General features: G+C 47.4%; 1 protein-coding gene across 1 annotated transcript; it reads left to right on the top strand.

Annotated features, from left to right (window-relative positions):
- Positions 1 to 9,126: 9,126 nt before the first annotated feature.
- On the top strand, positions 9,127 to 13,707 carry LOC308686975 (uncharacterized protein). Its single transcript, XM_081359125.1, has 3 exons — positions 9,127 to 10,222; positions 11,103 to 12,295; positions 12,393 to 13,707. Exons 1-3 carry the CDS (start codon positions 9,186 to 9,188, stop codon positions 13,430 to 13,432), a joined length of 3,270 nt encoding a protein of 1,089 aa, XP_081215251.1. The 5' UTR covers positions 9,127 to 9,185; the 3' UTR covers positions 13,433 to 13,707.
- Positions 13,708 to 14,997: the final 1,290 nt, after the last annotated feature.

Genomic DNA, 14,997 nt, shown 5'->3' on the forward strand with positions numbered 1-14,997 from the left:
TTACGTCACGTTGGGGAGAGAATTTACCAAAGCCTGCCTTGAGAGCATTGAGAGTGACTAGAGAGACGAGTAGCAGACGAGTGTATTCAGATAGCGCAAATTATAGATATAGATAAATATATAGAAATATATAGGTAGATTGACAGTGGTGAACTACTGTGTTTGTGCTGGTGTAAAAACTCTGGATGCTGAGTGAGGCACGTCACATCTGGTCGTGGGGTGAGCTCCTCGACCAGCGACCAAAACGCACTCACTCACTAGCACATGCTTTCTAACGCAGTTTCCATGGGACGGCACCACTCCATAGACTGTGCCACAAAGCACCACTCACACAAGCACCTGCCAAACACAGCGACAGACACGCGGCGGCTACGTTTGCAAGAACATTTTCACCGGAGGAAGATAAACGCTTAGAAACGGCCATATAGCTAGCATGATGCCTTCTATTTCTAGATGACAAAGACAAAGTTTACCAGTACTACGACACTATGACAAAGGTTACCGGTACTTATCTGAACTAACGTCATGATCACTGCCACTAGATATAAAGAAAATGTACTCGGTTACTAACGTAACCTCGGTTCTCTCTAGAAGAGGGAACGAGTACTGCGTTGAAAACGCTACGGGAAAAGTCTCTTTTCACGAAACACTGAAGCAAAAATTATCCTTTAATTTTTCATATATGTAAAACGCGTTGCGGCAGCAGCAGACAGCTGAAGCAAGACGGCTTGTCTGCTCATTGGCTTCTCTGCGGCAACTGCATAAGCCTATCGAGCGCAGGCTGATGCAACATCAGACCAATGAGGGTGCTTTGCGCCCTCCTCGCCACTTCCCGCCGAGACGGGCGTGGCTTACCTCTATAAAAGGAGCTCGAGAAGGCTGATTCACTTGATTTTGATCGCCGAAGCGAACCAGAGTGAACCAATACGCACGGCAAGGGAACGCAGTACTCGTTCCCTCTTCTAGAGAGAACCGAGGTTACGTTAGTAACCGAGTACGTTCTCTTACGAGAGTTCTCTCGTACTGCGTTTATCAAAACGCTACGGGAACCCCTTGCAAAACGCCATGCGTGCTGGGATAAGAACACTGATCACCGGAAGCTATTTCAGGCATACAGTGCATAGTCACCAGATAGACTCACACAGAGTCAGGGAATAAGGGGGAGAAGCCTTAATTCCCTATATTGTAGCGTCCGCAGGCTTAACATGACCTCACAGGGAGAGGCTAAAGACAGGAGGGGTTTCCTCCGTCCTTATATAGACATGTCCACAGACGCGAATATGACATCACATAGCCAGGGTACGGAGCCTGCACTAATGTGGGAAAACGTGGGTCTTACACAGTTCTGCCCAGTATAGTCGGTAGCGCATTGCGCCTGTAATTAGATTACACCGACAAAAGCTTAGCCTGTAAGGCGGGAACCTCTAGGTTATAAAACCTGATAAATGTAGACGGAGAGGCCCAGCCTGCCGCCGTACATATATCCTGTAAGGAAATCCCGCTGGACCAAGCCCACGAGGAGGCAACGCCTCTCGTAGAGTGCGCTCTGACTCCCAACGGGCATTGAATGCCCTTGGCAGTATAAGCCAGCACTATGGCGTCAACTATCCATCTGGATAGACTTTGTTTCGAAACAGCCGTTCCTTTGGAACGTCCGCTGAACGAGACAAAGAGCTGCTCTGTCTGTCTAAAGGCAGCAGAGCGGGACATATAAGTTCTTAAAGCCCTAACAGGGCAAAGAAAACTCGAGTCTCCTTCCTCACTCGACGCCGGCAGGGCAGCCAGGGAAATGACCTGAGCCCGAAAAGGCGTGTTGAGGGATTTCGGCACATAGCCGTGCTTAGGTTTGAGTATGACTTTAGAGTCATTAGGACCAAACTCCAAGCATGTCGGGCTCACGGAGAGCGCGTGCAGATCGCCTATGCGCTTCACTGAAGCGAGAGCCATCAAAAACACTGTTTGAAAGACAAATGTTTGAGGCTGATTGACTGGATAGGCTCGAAAGGGGCACCTTTCATGGCCGCCAGGACCGTAGAAAGGTCCCACATAGGGACTGATGGAGGTCTGGGTGGATTCAGTCTCCTAGCTCCCCTGAGGAAGCGGATGACTAAATCATTCCTTCCTAGTGACTGACCCAGCGTTGAACCGGAGAACGTTGAAATAGCCGCCACATACACTTTGAGCGTGGAAGGGGATCTGCCCTTATCCAACAGCTCTTGTAGGAAGGAGAGAACCTCCGTTACCTCACATTCGAGGGGTGAAAGGCTCCGAGCTGTACACCAGCCGGAGAAAACCGACCACTTTGAAGCATTGAGTCGCCTGGTCGACGGCGCTCTAGCCTCCGTGATGGTATTCATGACTCCCTCTGCGAGACCAACGGGTATCCGTTGAGCGCCCACACATGAAGGGACCATAGTTCCGGGTGTGGGTGCCAGATCGAGCCCCTGGCCTGCGAGAGGAGATCTCTCCTCAACGGCACTGGCCATGGAGCGATGTCTGCTAACTGCATCAGAACTGGGAACCATGCCTGTTTCTTCCAGAACGGTGCTACAAGCAGCACTGGGCATTTCGTTTTCCTGACCCGTTCCAACACCTGAGGCAGGAGGGAGACGGGGGGAAAAGCGTATAGCGGGCAGCGCGGCCACTTTTGGGACAGCGCGCCGTCGGTCTTTGAAAAGAATGCGGGGCAGTGAGCGTTTTCGCGGGACACGAATAGGTCCACCTCCGCTTTGCCGAATCTCTCCCACAACAGCCGGACTATTTGTGGGTGTAGAGACCATTCGCCCGTAGGAACGTTGTTCCTGGACAGTCTGGACCCACATTCAGCAGCCCGGGCACATGTACTGCTCTCAGCGAGCGCAGGTTGTGCTGAGCCCATAGCAGGAGGCGTTTCGCCAGCCTGTACAGGGGTATGGAATTCAGACCGCCCTGGCGATTTATGTAGGACACCACTGCCATGTTGTCCGAACGGACTATGACGTGTTGGTCCTTGATGTGGGGACAAAAACGCGTCAGCGCGTTGTGCACTGCCAGCATTTCTAGGCAGTTTATGTGTTGGAGCTTTTCCCGTTCCGACCATAGGCCGAAGGACGGTCTGCCATCGAGCAGCGTTCCCCATCCCGAGGTGGATGCGTCCGTAGACACCATCCTCACCCTCGAGGAAGTCCCCAGGCTTACACCTGATTGGTACCAGTCGTTCGCCATCCAAGGCACCAGGGCTGTGACACAGTCCTGATCGACCTTGAGGCGTAAATGACCGGACACCCACGCTCTGCGCGGAACCCGCGCTTTCAACCAGAACTGCAGCGGGCACATGCGGAGCAAGCCCAGCCGGAGAACTGACGATGCTGAGGCCATGAGACCCAGCATCCTTTGAAATTTTCTGAGCGGGGCGAAAGTTCAGCACGCGCTGTGGCGACAGCCGCGCTGTCATAGACTGTGAGTCCAGAACTATACCCAGAAACGGAATCGTTTGGCTGGGGTTCAGTGAACTCTTCGCCCAATTGACCGTGATACCAAGATTCTCGAGGTGATCGAGTAAAATGGCTCTGTGCTCTATGAGCTGAGATCGTGATTGGGCTAGGATCAACCAGTCGTCCAAATAGTTCAGCACTCGCATGCCTCTGAGTCTGAGAGGGGCGAGCGCTGCGTCCATGCATTTCGTAAATGTACGAGGTGCCAGGGACAAGCTGAAAGGCAGGACTGTATACTGGTATGTCTGACCCTCGAAGGCGAATCTCAAGAATCGCCTGTGATGTGACGCTATCTGTATTTGAAAATACGCGTCCTTCAGATCTATCGACATGAACCAGTCTTCTCGGCGAACATGCGCGAGAATTTTGCTGGTTGTGAGCATTTTGAAACGGCGTTTCACTAATACTCTGTTCAGTCGTCTTAGATCCAGAATGGGTCTGATACCGCCGTCCTTTTTGGGGACTAGAAAGTATCTGCTGTATATCCCCTGTTCGCTTTGAACTCGGGGAACAAGCTCTATCGCCCCTTTGCTTATCAGTTTTGATATTTCGGCGCGAAGTAGGTGTGCTACATTCAGCGGAACCGAAGTTTCGACGCGCGCTGTCAAGCGCGGAGGGCGTCGACAAAACTGTAGCGAGAAGCCTCTCTTTATAATGCCTAAGACCCAGTCCGAAACCCCTGGAAGCGCTGCCCATGCATCTGCATGGTTGGCTAAGGGCCGGATACAGAGCGCGCTCTGTTCGCCATGCGACAGAGGTGCTATGGGGCTCACAAACATAGGCGTTATGCCTGCGGCATTTGAGGCGGGGGGCGCGCTTAATACAGCGGGCGGAGCGCTCGCCCTTGACCTTACAACAGTGTTTGGCTGAGTGAGGGGGGGCTGCGCGAGTCCCATGGGACTCATGTGTGCGAGTAGATGTGGGCTGTGAGCGGGCGCGCGCTCACAGGTCTCGTTTTTACAGAGAGCCTGTGATCTGATAGACATAGTGTTCGTGGGCACTGAGTAGTGGGCACTTTTACTATGTGGGGAGCACAATCGACCTGAGTCGATTTTATTTGCGCGAGCCCTAAGTGCAGGGCTGTGCTTGTGTGTAGGGATGGGCACTGAGAAGTGGGCATCGACACTACATTTATAGCACCATCGGCCGTGGCCGGGACACCAGAAATACCGTGAGTAAGTGTGGGCGCGGGAGAGCGGGCACAGTTACTGCAATGAGTGCACTGTCTGTCTGAGCAGAGTGAATGCACACAGGTTTCGTCTTTACAGAAACCACAAGGCATGCAGAACATAGTGTTTGTGGGCACTAGGCAGTGGGCACGTTCACTATGTTGCGTGCGTGATCGACCCGAGTCGAATATATGAGCGTGGGCCCTGTGTGAAGGGCTGTGCTAATGTGTAGGGATGGGCACTAGCAGTGGGCATCTTCTCTACACATATAGCATCATCGGCCGTGCTCGTGGGCAGCAAAAAACACGTCTGCAGTTGCTTCTCGGGGAACAAACAGAGTGATTTGCATTCGGCGGCATAAATAATTTCTGCCGGCCGACCTGGGGTTCGAACCTCCGATCCCCCGCGCGCAAGTCTAAGAATCTACCACTGGACCACAGTGAAGATACATTGACAAAGTCAGCGCGAGTATTATCCGCACTGGCGTTTGCTTGTCAGGCATGTACCACGTGCTTGTGGGCAGCAAAAAACACGTCTGCAGTTGCCTCTCGGGGAATAAACAGAGTGATTTGCATTCGGCGGCATAAATATTTTCTGCCGGCCGGCCTGGGGTTCAAACCTCCGATAGCCCGCGCGCAAGTCTAAGAATCTACCACTGGACCACAGTGAAGATACATAGACAAAGTCAGCGCGAGTATTATCCACACTGGCGTTTGCTTGCAGGCGTGTACCACGTGCTCGTGGCCAGCAAAAAACACGTCTGCAGTTGCCTCTCGGGGAACAAACAGAGTGATTTGCATTCGGCGGCATAAATATTTTCTGCCGGCCGGCCTGGGGTTCAAACCTCCGATCGCCCGCACACAAGTCTAAGAATCTACCACTGGACAAACAGTGAAGATATATAGACAAAGTCAGCGCGAGTATTATCCACACTGGCGTTTGCTTGCAGGCCTGTGCCACGTGCTCGTGGGCAGCAAAAAACACGTCTGCAGTTGCCTCTCGGGGAACAGACAGAGTGATTTGCATTTTCAGACGCCTGCAAAATGCCAGAATGTGAGAAGAGTGGAAATCGCCCAGTTTCAGCGGGGCTGAAAACACTCCATTCTCCTTTCGCCAGTGACGCGCGGGAACCGTAGAAACGGTGTTCGGTTGCAGGCAAGCGGGTACTACGCGCTCACTGGCTGCAAAATGCATCTCTGCAGTCGCCTTCAGGGGACTTACAGAGCAAAGCATTGGCGGCATAAATATATATGCCGCTAGACCGGGATCCGAACCCCGGTCTCCCGCGGCGGACCCGAGAATTGTTTAGCTAAACGGCCCTAAACCGTTTCCCATGCATTCTCAATGGTAGTGCTAAACCACTACGGATGTAATATATTTTTGTCCACTACGACTTTTGGCGCTGTTCCGAGTTTTTACAGACGCGCGATGTTTTGAAAACTTTTATTCTAGACACACTTCTGTGGAGACATCGACTCACTATCATCATTCTTGACAAACTTCTGTGGAGACATCGACTCACCATCATTCAGACTTCTTTTTCATTTATCAAAGGTAAGATACGTTGTTTGAGAATAATTTAAAACTAAAGTTTTAATGTACAGTCATATAACGTTAACTGTTACTGTAGCTAGCATCGGTTGCTTGGTAAAGAGATGACGTGTTATGAAATGAAGTGCCGAATAATTAACGTTAATTAACATGATCGTTTTAATTATTCATGTGTATAGTTTTCCTGTCATGACGTTAAATAATCTTGTCAGTCCTTTTCTGACAATGTTGTGTTGATGGGTTACCTCAGCAACGCTCGTTTTATATGGTGTTGAATACGAGCTAAATAATGAATGGACATGATAGTTTTTTAGATTTATGTGAATGGTTTTCATATTGTGATGTCAAATAAGCTATATATAGCATTTAAATGTGTTGATAATTCGCCTACAGATAGGCCTACTGTCTGTCTGACTACTAACCAAAATCTTGACTACCAAGTTATTACCATCTCAGACTGAACCATTAATACTTTTTTGAATGTCATTAAGAACATTAAAATATATTTTTTTAATGTATGAAAAGGTATTGTCTTCTTGACCTTTTGAACTACAGCATGTGACTGAAGTTCAGAGATCAAAGATTGAACAAGCCCTTGTGTGATCCATTTCTCAATATTTGTAATTTTAAATGATCCACAGTTGAGCCCACATAGATTTCTGTTGTGCTCACTGTGTTAAGAGTTTTGCAAAAGTGACCTAAGTATTGAGAAATGTGTAAATTAAACCTAAAATTATATTATTCTTTCAAGGTAGATCAAGATGCAGAAGAAAATGATGTTCTTCCCAGGGAGAATATGTGTTGTGTTCCGCAAGGGACCTCTCGGATTTCTCCTCCAGGAGCCGTCTAAAGAAGCTAGGCGGATTAAGGACGAACCCACTCAGCAGGACAAGTCTGTGGCCATGAGGGAGGACCTTGTGCGGCAGAATGCTCTGATTGTGGTCCGTCAGAGAGGAGGGGATGCCTCAGACAGGACGGAGGTGCTGGGAGACTACATCCTGCAGTTTGGCAAATATAAAGGGAAGTCTTTCAGGTGGCTTTTAGAGAATGATGTAGGGTACACTATGTATCTCATCAAGAACCTCCAGAAGGAGGAGGCAACAGGCATCTGCATGTCTGAGGGGCATGGCAAGGACAGCCTACAGTCATTTATAAATTATGCTCTTAGTTTTGGAGAGATCCAGTCTCTTCTTGCCTATGAGGCCAGTGGAGTGGGTGTTGCGGCAGCCTCGTCGGAAGATGACCAGCTGGTTGGCTTTGGTTCCCGGGCCAAGAGCACCTGGAAGGAGATATGGGATGGCAGAGCTGATGGCTATGCAGACTTCATCTTGGGGAAGAGCTGTGTCCCAGGGACACGCATGTGCAAGTTGCAGCAGTACCTGAGGAAGAGGCAGGAATCTGCCACTGATTCGACATCTGCTGAGCATGCCTCAAGGGCCCCAGCTAAACCCCTGGGTAGGTTATCTTATTAACATTTTTGTTCAAATTTTTTTATATGAAAATTACTATTCATGTATGACCAGAAATAGACTTTAAAATATTTCTTGTATACATCCAAAATTAAAAATATAAATGTACATGTGAAAAATGCTTCTAATTCATCCTAAATTTGGAAAACAAATTATTGTCTGTGCCACAGTGATGGATGACGATGAAGAGCTGGAGAGGGCGATGTTAGGCATCTCACCTTCTAAGCTACAAGTGCAGAGCTGTAAGTACACTGTTATTACACTGACCAAATGTCAGAATTGATGATGACCTATGGTCTATTTTGTATCTGCTGTCTTCCACTTTTATTTCTCTGTGTTTATGTGTAACCAGTTGCTGTGCCAGCAGCAGTAGCAGCAGCTGTCATACCCAGAGTGTCACCAGGAGCAAAGAAAGGTGTTTACATAAAAGGTTTCAGGGCTGGAGTACGATTCTTTTACATGATGAAATGCCCTCCAAAACTGAATCTTGACTTAACTTGTTATATTGTTTGTGTTCTGGCCATGTTCCGGCCATGTTCCTTTAACAATATGGTTCGTTATACTAACTGTCCTAAGGACTATGAATTGATCCTACCACGATGAACTGATTCCAACCGCAAGGAGGGTAAATATGCACTTTTTGCTTTCCATTCATGATGTATTAAAAACAAATTAAGTAGCGTTGGGTACTAACACTTGAATGCATGCTTGTTCATTGAGTTCTTACTAACACCAACACCAACAGCATATATTGTGAATTCTAAAATGACTGATGATTTTTCTCTGTTATAGTTTTATCTGAGGCACTGTCCAAACCAAATCCTGATACAACTTCTGAACTGCAAGCATCACCAGTTGATGGTAAAAACAATGTAATCAAGTTAATGTAGTCAAATGTTTAGTTAATTTTGGTTACATAAAAATAATAATTGGTATATTTACGTTAATGTAGCTCCAGCCTCTCCAGGCCTGAAGAGGAAAACCCCTGTGCCCCTTCCAGCAGAGCTGACATTCCTTGTAAAGGAGACAACAGCAGAGATGCCTAAGTCAACTCTAGGTATGTTTCCATTTTAGTGTAGGACTGATACTCAATTACACATCTGCTTAATGCATAGCAGATCTAACGCTGTATCATTTTCACAAACACAACCAAAATTTGTTCATCACATCATGATGCTAATAGCCTGTACAAATGCAAAACATAAAGTCTGCACTTCTTTTTAGGACCCCGCACAAGTGCTGCTGGCACCTCTGCACGCAAAGCGCTTGTCTTTAAGGATAGTGGCGAAGATGGTAAGAATGAACAGCATGTAGTTAACCCTTGCATTTTGTGAACTCCTGACACTAAGATGTTTAACTCTGCTTTAATCATTTTGTTTTTCACACTATGCAATCTATAATAATAATGAGTTGCATTACATTCTTTTTGCCCTATCCATTTTTCTTTTTAAATCCTAGTTCCCTCAGCTCAGCCACCCATTCCTGTTCCTGTTCCTGTTCTCTTGCCTGGGCATGACCACGACATGAGTAACTGGAGCTGTTCTCAACACCAGAAGCTGTGGATGAGGATAGAGCTTCAGGATCTCGGGCTGTGGCCTGGGTCTCGCTCAGTGCGTAACCCAGGGAACACAATTTCACTGTGGCGTCTTCCTCCACAACCTGAGCTTGTCGATACGGTGGCTGCGCTCCCATCTCCCAACTTCTTCCAGCTCCACCCATTTTTCATCTGGAAGCCCGAGAGTCACATCATGGTCAGGTTGAGGAACAATTACCTCCTTCCATGTCTGCATGGATGTCCTCATCCACAGGTGGTCTCTGCAGGTGTGGGCAGGCCCCGAGTGATTGTTGGCACCAGTGGCCAGTATTACATCTTGTCCTCACGTCTCTGCTGCAAGGCCTGTCGGAGGAACTGGTTTGCTGACAATCCACGATGGCTTGAGAAGCTGCCTAAGCGGTTTACCAACCTTCTGCCCGCATTCCTGACCTACAAGAAGGCCATCTGCAAGACTGTGATGGATGAGCTGAGGCGCACTGGCAAGTCACCAACCGATATGGCAAACCAGGTGAATGAGCTCATGCACCTCAAGTATGAGCGAGCTCACCTGGCATACCTGCATGCCATAGAAAGCGTCAGGGATGCTGAGGCCGGCATGCATGGACAGAGGACCATTGGGCAGTTTCTGAGGAAGGAGAACACGCCACGTGCTTTCGGGCATTATGACGACCAAGATGGGTGGTATGGAGTCTCCGTGTCCAGCTTCTACCTGACCGACTGCCTACTAGATGAGTTCAGACGTCAACAGCCAGCCATGACCAAACTACTCCAGGGCACTTTTGGGCAGGTCCTCAGGTCAGACCACACCAGGAAAGTTGCAAGAAAAGTAACGCTGGCATCTGGTGTCATGTCCAGTTATGCCATCATGAATGAGAACTGGCTGATTGTTTCCTGGGTGATGGTTCAGTCTGAAACTGAGAGGTCCTTGGAGCCGATGTACCAGGGAATGGCCAAGAGGTACAGCGATGCTGGAGTGGAAAAGGCAGGCTTCCACTGGATGGACAGGTGAGAACTGCCATCTTTTCTCTTACCACTAACATTCAAACAGCCAATGTCATGTCTAATAACTAGTGCTGTCAATCGATAAAAACAAAAAAATGTTTTGTAATTAATTGTGATTAATATAATTGCGATTAATAAAAACTAATATTTATATTGTAATAATTGTACATATACTCCCCAAATAAACGTAGAAACAACATAGAGACAGTTGTTTATATTTTAAATATTTGTTTATTGGCATCTTTTTATGAAAGATGGCACCAATACCGCTACTGGTGTCTTGATGAAATTGATAATTTTTTCCAAATTTTAGCCATTAATTATATGCATTCAGCATTACAGTATAATTGAAAGCGATAATTTTAAAATATTTTTAAGGCTTTAAATAATATAACAACTTTTAATTTAAGTGAACTTAAAACAATCTTCACATAAACCCATTATATTAAATACCACATTTACCTGTGCCTTCAATACACCTTCAATATAATTTTTTTTTTCTATTGGCCCAGTCAGACCAGTTCAGATTTTTACTTGTCCTGTCAAAATGCACAAAAAGTTATTGTTTTCATAGTTTTTGACTCATCTAACCTTTCAAACAGTGCTTTAAGATTTTTAGGTAGGTATATCAAGTAGGATATATACAGAAATTGAATAAAGTTATCAAAAACTTCACAGCCTTCACTGCATAAATTATAAATGAAATATACATTAATCCTTCTTAAAGCTACAAACATTATTCAGTCAAGAGCAGTGAGTTTTTGATTTGTTCTTAGATTAACATTAATGACAAACATCATTTTTTTTTTTTTTTTGACAGTAACAAATTCTGTTTCTTTTTAAAAAATCTAAATTGATCTACATCTTTGTGCATTGCATTTAGGGATTGCTGTGCTCCATTCAAGATCCCAGACTGCATCCCTGGTGAACATCTACACTGGGATGCCTGGAAGACTACCCCTTCCATTGTTGCTGGGGCCACCTCTGGACCGCTGGAGAACAGCTGTGCCTCACGGGCACATTTCAATCACAACATTGTGGTGAAGCTGGACTTGTTCCACTGCCTGAGGCGTTTTTCACGGGAGTGCACCTCTGAGCATCACCCTCTGTTCAGCACATTCTGCCAGCTCCTCTCCGCAGCCTTCTCTGTGGTGGATCAGGAGGATCTAAAGAGGCTCCAGGATGCCTATAGGTTCTGTGGTATCCATCCAGCCAATCCCACCAAACAGCACATACGGGAGCACTGCAGGACCAAAATACCACAACCCACAGAGCTGCTGGACAGAGTGGAGAAAGTCCTGAAGCATCTGCACCAGGCCATGGACCCCAACAGTGTCCCTCTCTTCAAGCCATCCATGCTGAAAACTTGGCGCATACAGAGAGTTCACATTCTCCGCGGTTGCCTTAGTGACCCTGAACTCTCTGAGGGCATAATGTACCGGTATGGTGGAACTCTTCAGCTAAACCACATACCCGGTGAAGGCGCCAAAGTCCCCATCTGGATCCCAGTCAGAGGTACGTCACAGCAGGAGGGGTACCACTTCCACCAGGCCCAGTGGATCACTGGGACTCATGTCTCCACTGAATTGTTCCAGGCCCAGGGCATGACAGGGGTGGCACGGTGGAACTACCAACGGCTGGTGGACCTTAAGCAGCCAGGTGTCATCCTCCCTGATGTGTTTGACCCAGCTCTAATAGTGGAGTTAAATTCTGCCTCCAAGAGAGTGACTGGGCAGGAGAAGTACCAAGCACTTCATCTCTCTGACAGAGACACCGGAGAGAGGTTTGGCCTAGAGTACACAGAGCCAGGCTGCCGTCCAGTTCCTCTGGATTGGGACAAACACCGAACCCAAAAGAGAGACGAACCAGCTGCTCTTGTGCCTCTGCCTCCTGTGCAGACACGTGGTCCTGCCCAAGCCCAGACTCCAGATGCTGCACCCTCCTCCTGCTGGATACCGATTTCTGGCACGGCGTCCCCTAGACCGGCACCATCCATCGGTCATTCGCTCTCTGCTGGTACACTGCTAAAGCAGGAGATGCTATCAGAAGACGACCAGGCACCTCCAGTGGCGATGGGTAAGTTGACATAATCTTTTTAGACATACATTTGTGCATTGTTTTAATGTAACATCATGATCATCTGATGAACTGTCATTGCTTTATTGTGTTCCAGAAATCTCACATGCCATGCCCCTCCCGCTGAGGTCCTCGCCGAGGAGCGCTCGCACAGGACCCATAAAGACGGGCGGACGGGTTTTTGTGTTGGACCACACACGCTGGACGCCAACCATGAAAGAAGCTATCGACAGCTTGCTGCAGAAGTACCATGGGGAAAAGGACATTCTGAAGCTTGTGGATCGAGACTATGCTGAAATGGTCCATCAGTCTGCCACAGATCCCAATAGCTTAATGCACCCCACAACCAAGCTGCACATATCCCGCTATGTGAAGCACCTGGCAAAACTCCTCAACACCAGCTCTTCTTTGAACACAAGCCAGGAAAAACTTCTGGAGACTCAGCAGCTGTGGCACTCATTAACAAAGGGGAGTGAGACTGCTAGTGTTCCTGTGGTCACCATGGAGCCGGCTATTGTGAACCCACCTGCACCTGCCCTGTCCACACCTCTGATACAAGACTCCATTGAGAAGATTGTGGAGAGCATCTTGGAGAGGCAGCAGCAACAGCATCAGCCAGAGCAGAAGAAAAGGCAGACAAAGACGTGTCTTGCTTGTGGACAGCCCAAGTCTCGATATGAGACTGATGGATCCTCCATCCACTTTTTCCACCAACAAGGGCCTGTGCGCTACTTCTATTGTTCAAAGAAGGTGCATCAAAGTTATGCTGCTGAGGGACTCTCTAACCCCAAAATGCCTTTTGGAGAATTTGCACAAACAGAATTCTTCCAGAGGGAGCTGGAGGCCACCAAAAAACGGGTGGAGGAGAAGACGGAGAAAAAGAGGAAAAGGCCAGACTCCCAGCAAACAGGCCGCCGGTGCAGATTCTGCCACATGGACCTGAAACAGGGGCCAAACAGCCCACACATCCATACAGGCTTCCCTGGAGTGGCAGGGAAATACATCTACTGCCCATCTAAAGTGTACTCTCTATACAGAGATAAGGGCATGGCCAAGGAGATGACCTGGAATGAATTTCAGCAGTCTCCTTACTATGAGACAGAGAGGCAGAGATGGGTGGATGAAAGGAAGAAATAATTCACATGTTTATACTTATAAATAATTTATTGTAGATATGTATATGTTCTGTAGGTTTATAGGTTTTATAGGCTTCTGTATAGATGCAAATATATTCTGAATAGATGTAAATATGAAAATGTACCTATGTAAATAGTTAGTTTGGGTTTTGGTTTTTTAGTTTTTAGTTTTGGGTTATTTTGTTATTTTTAGTTTCTGTTCATTTTGATTGAAATATCTAATCTCATGCTTTTTCCCTTCTTACATGTAAATAAACATATTGATGATTATTTTCTACACTGTGTTCTGTCTTCTATCAGTGAATCAAAGTATATTCAGTTCATTTGAGCAGTATATTTTCTATACTTTCTACTTCTCGCATTTGATAATGCCTCAGTTAAGATTTTAAACCTGTATTTTGGGGAATGTTTAAAATAAGTAATTCAATGTAAAAGCTTTAATCCTATTGGCTGTTTTCTGTCACAAGTTTTTCGGGACGAGCCTCCGCACAAGTTGCAATCCTATTGGCTGTTTTCTGTCACAGGTATTCGTATTAAAAAAAAAATGTAAATGCACAAGCTGCAATCCTATTGGCTGTTTTTCTGTCACAAGTATTTCGGGAAGAGCCTCCGCACAAGTTGCAATCCTATTGGCTGGTTTTCTGTCACAGGTATTCGCGACGGCCTCCGCGTGGAGAGCCTATAATTCCACCACTGAGCCACAGGGGGATACAGGCTTTGAAAGCGGCGTCAACATCTATTCTTCAGCGTTTGCTGGCAGGCAAGCGTGTAACAGACTCACTTGCTGCAATAATATTTCCAGTCGCCGAACAGGGAACTGAGAAATGTGAGAGAAAAGAGGTCAGACCGACCAACGGTGGGACTAAGAACACTCTTTTCTCCTTCGCTGGTGAATGACGCGTGCAGAGGCAGGGTAGCTTTTCTTGTAACGTAAAGAAAAACTAATCCCGCCCTCCGCTTCCAGGAAGGGCAGCCTCGGAAGGATGCCCGGTGAGTCCTCAGAGTCACCGTAGGCAATTGGCTCGGAGTGAAGGCGTTCGCCGTCAGCGAGCGCGAGCGCTGCATGAGAAGGCATCTTGAAAAAGACGCAGCTCTTTTAGGGGTGTGTGTTGCAAAGCGAACACACACACACACAAACACAAGAACAAGAATGTAAAGGATATGGCGTCGGAAAGCGCAGCAGGTACGGCGGTAGAAGGCGGCGTTGGCCAGCGGCTTCAAGGGCTCGTCCCGCTGAAGTGCTTGCATCAGACGACGCGTGCTTCCTCGTGATCCAGCGATGCGTACGCTTCGCTGAAGAGATTAAAATCAAGTGAATCAGCCTTCTCGAGCTCCTTTTATAGAGGTAAGCCACGCCCGTCTCGGCGGGAAGTGGCGAGGAGGGCGCGAAGCGCCCTCATTGGTCTGATGTTGCATCAGCCTGCGCTCGATAGGCTTATGCAGTTGCCGCAGAGCAGCCAATGAGCAGACAAGCCGTCTTGCTTCAGCTGTCTGCTGCTGCCGCAACGCGTTTTACATATATGAAAAATTAAAGGATAATTTTTGCTTCAGTGTTTCGTGAAAAGA

Source organism: Scardinius erythrophthalmus (genome assembly GCF_964197995.2).
Source record: "Scardinius erythrophthalmus genome assembly, chromosome: 1".
Classification (NCBI taxonomy): domain Eukaryota; kingdom Metazoa; phylum Chordata; class Actinopteri; order Cypriniformes; family Leuciscidae; genus Scardinius; species Scardinius erythrophthalmus.

Excerpts from the sequence above, each read along its gene's own strand:
- LOC308686975 (XM_081359125.1), top strand. The coding sequence starts at position 9,186 with ATGAGTAACTGGAGCTGTTCTCAACACCAGAAGCTGTGGATGAGGATA. Across the intron at positions 10,223-11,102 it reads GGCTTCCACTGGATGGACAG|GGATTGCTGTGCTCCATTCA; the intron begins GTGAGAACTGCC and ends CATTGCATTTAG. Across the intron at positions 12,296-12,392 it reads GGCACCTCCAGTGGCGATGG|AAATCTCACATGCCATGCCC; the intron begins GTAAGTTGACAT and ends ATTGTGTTCCAG.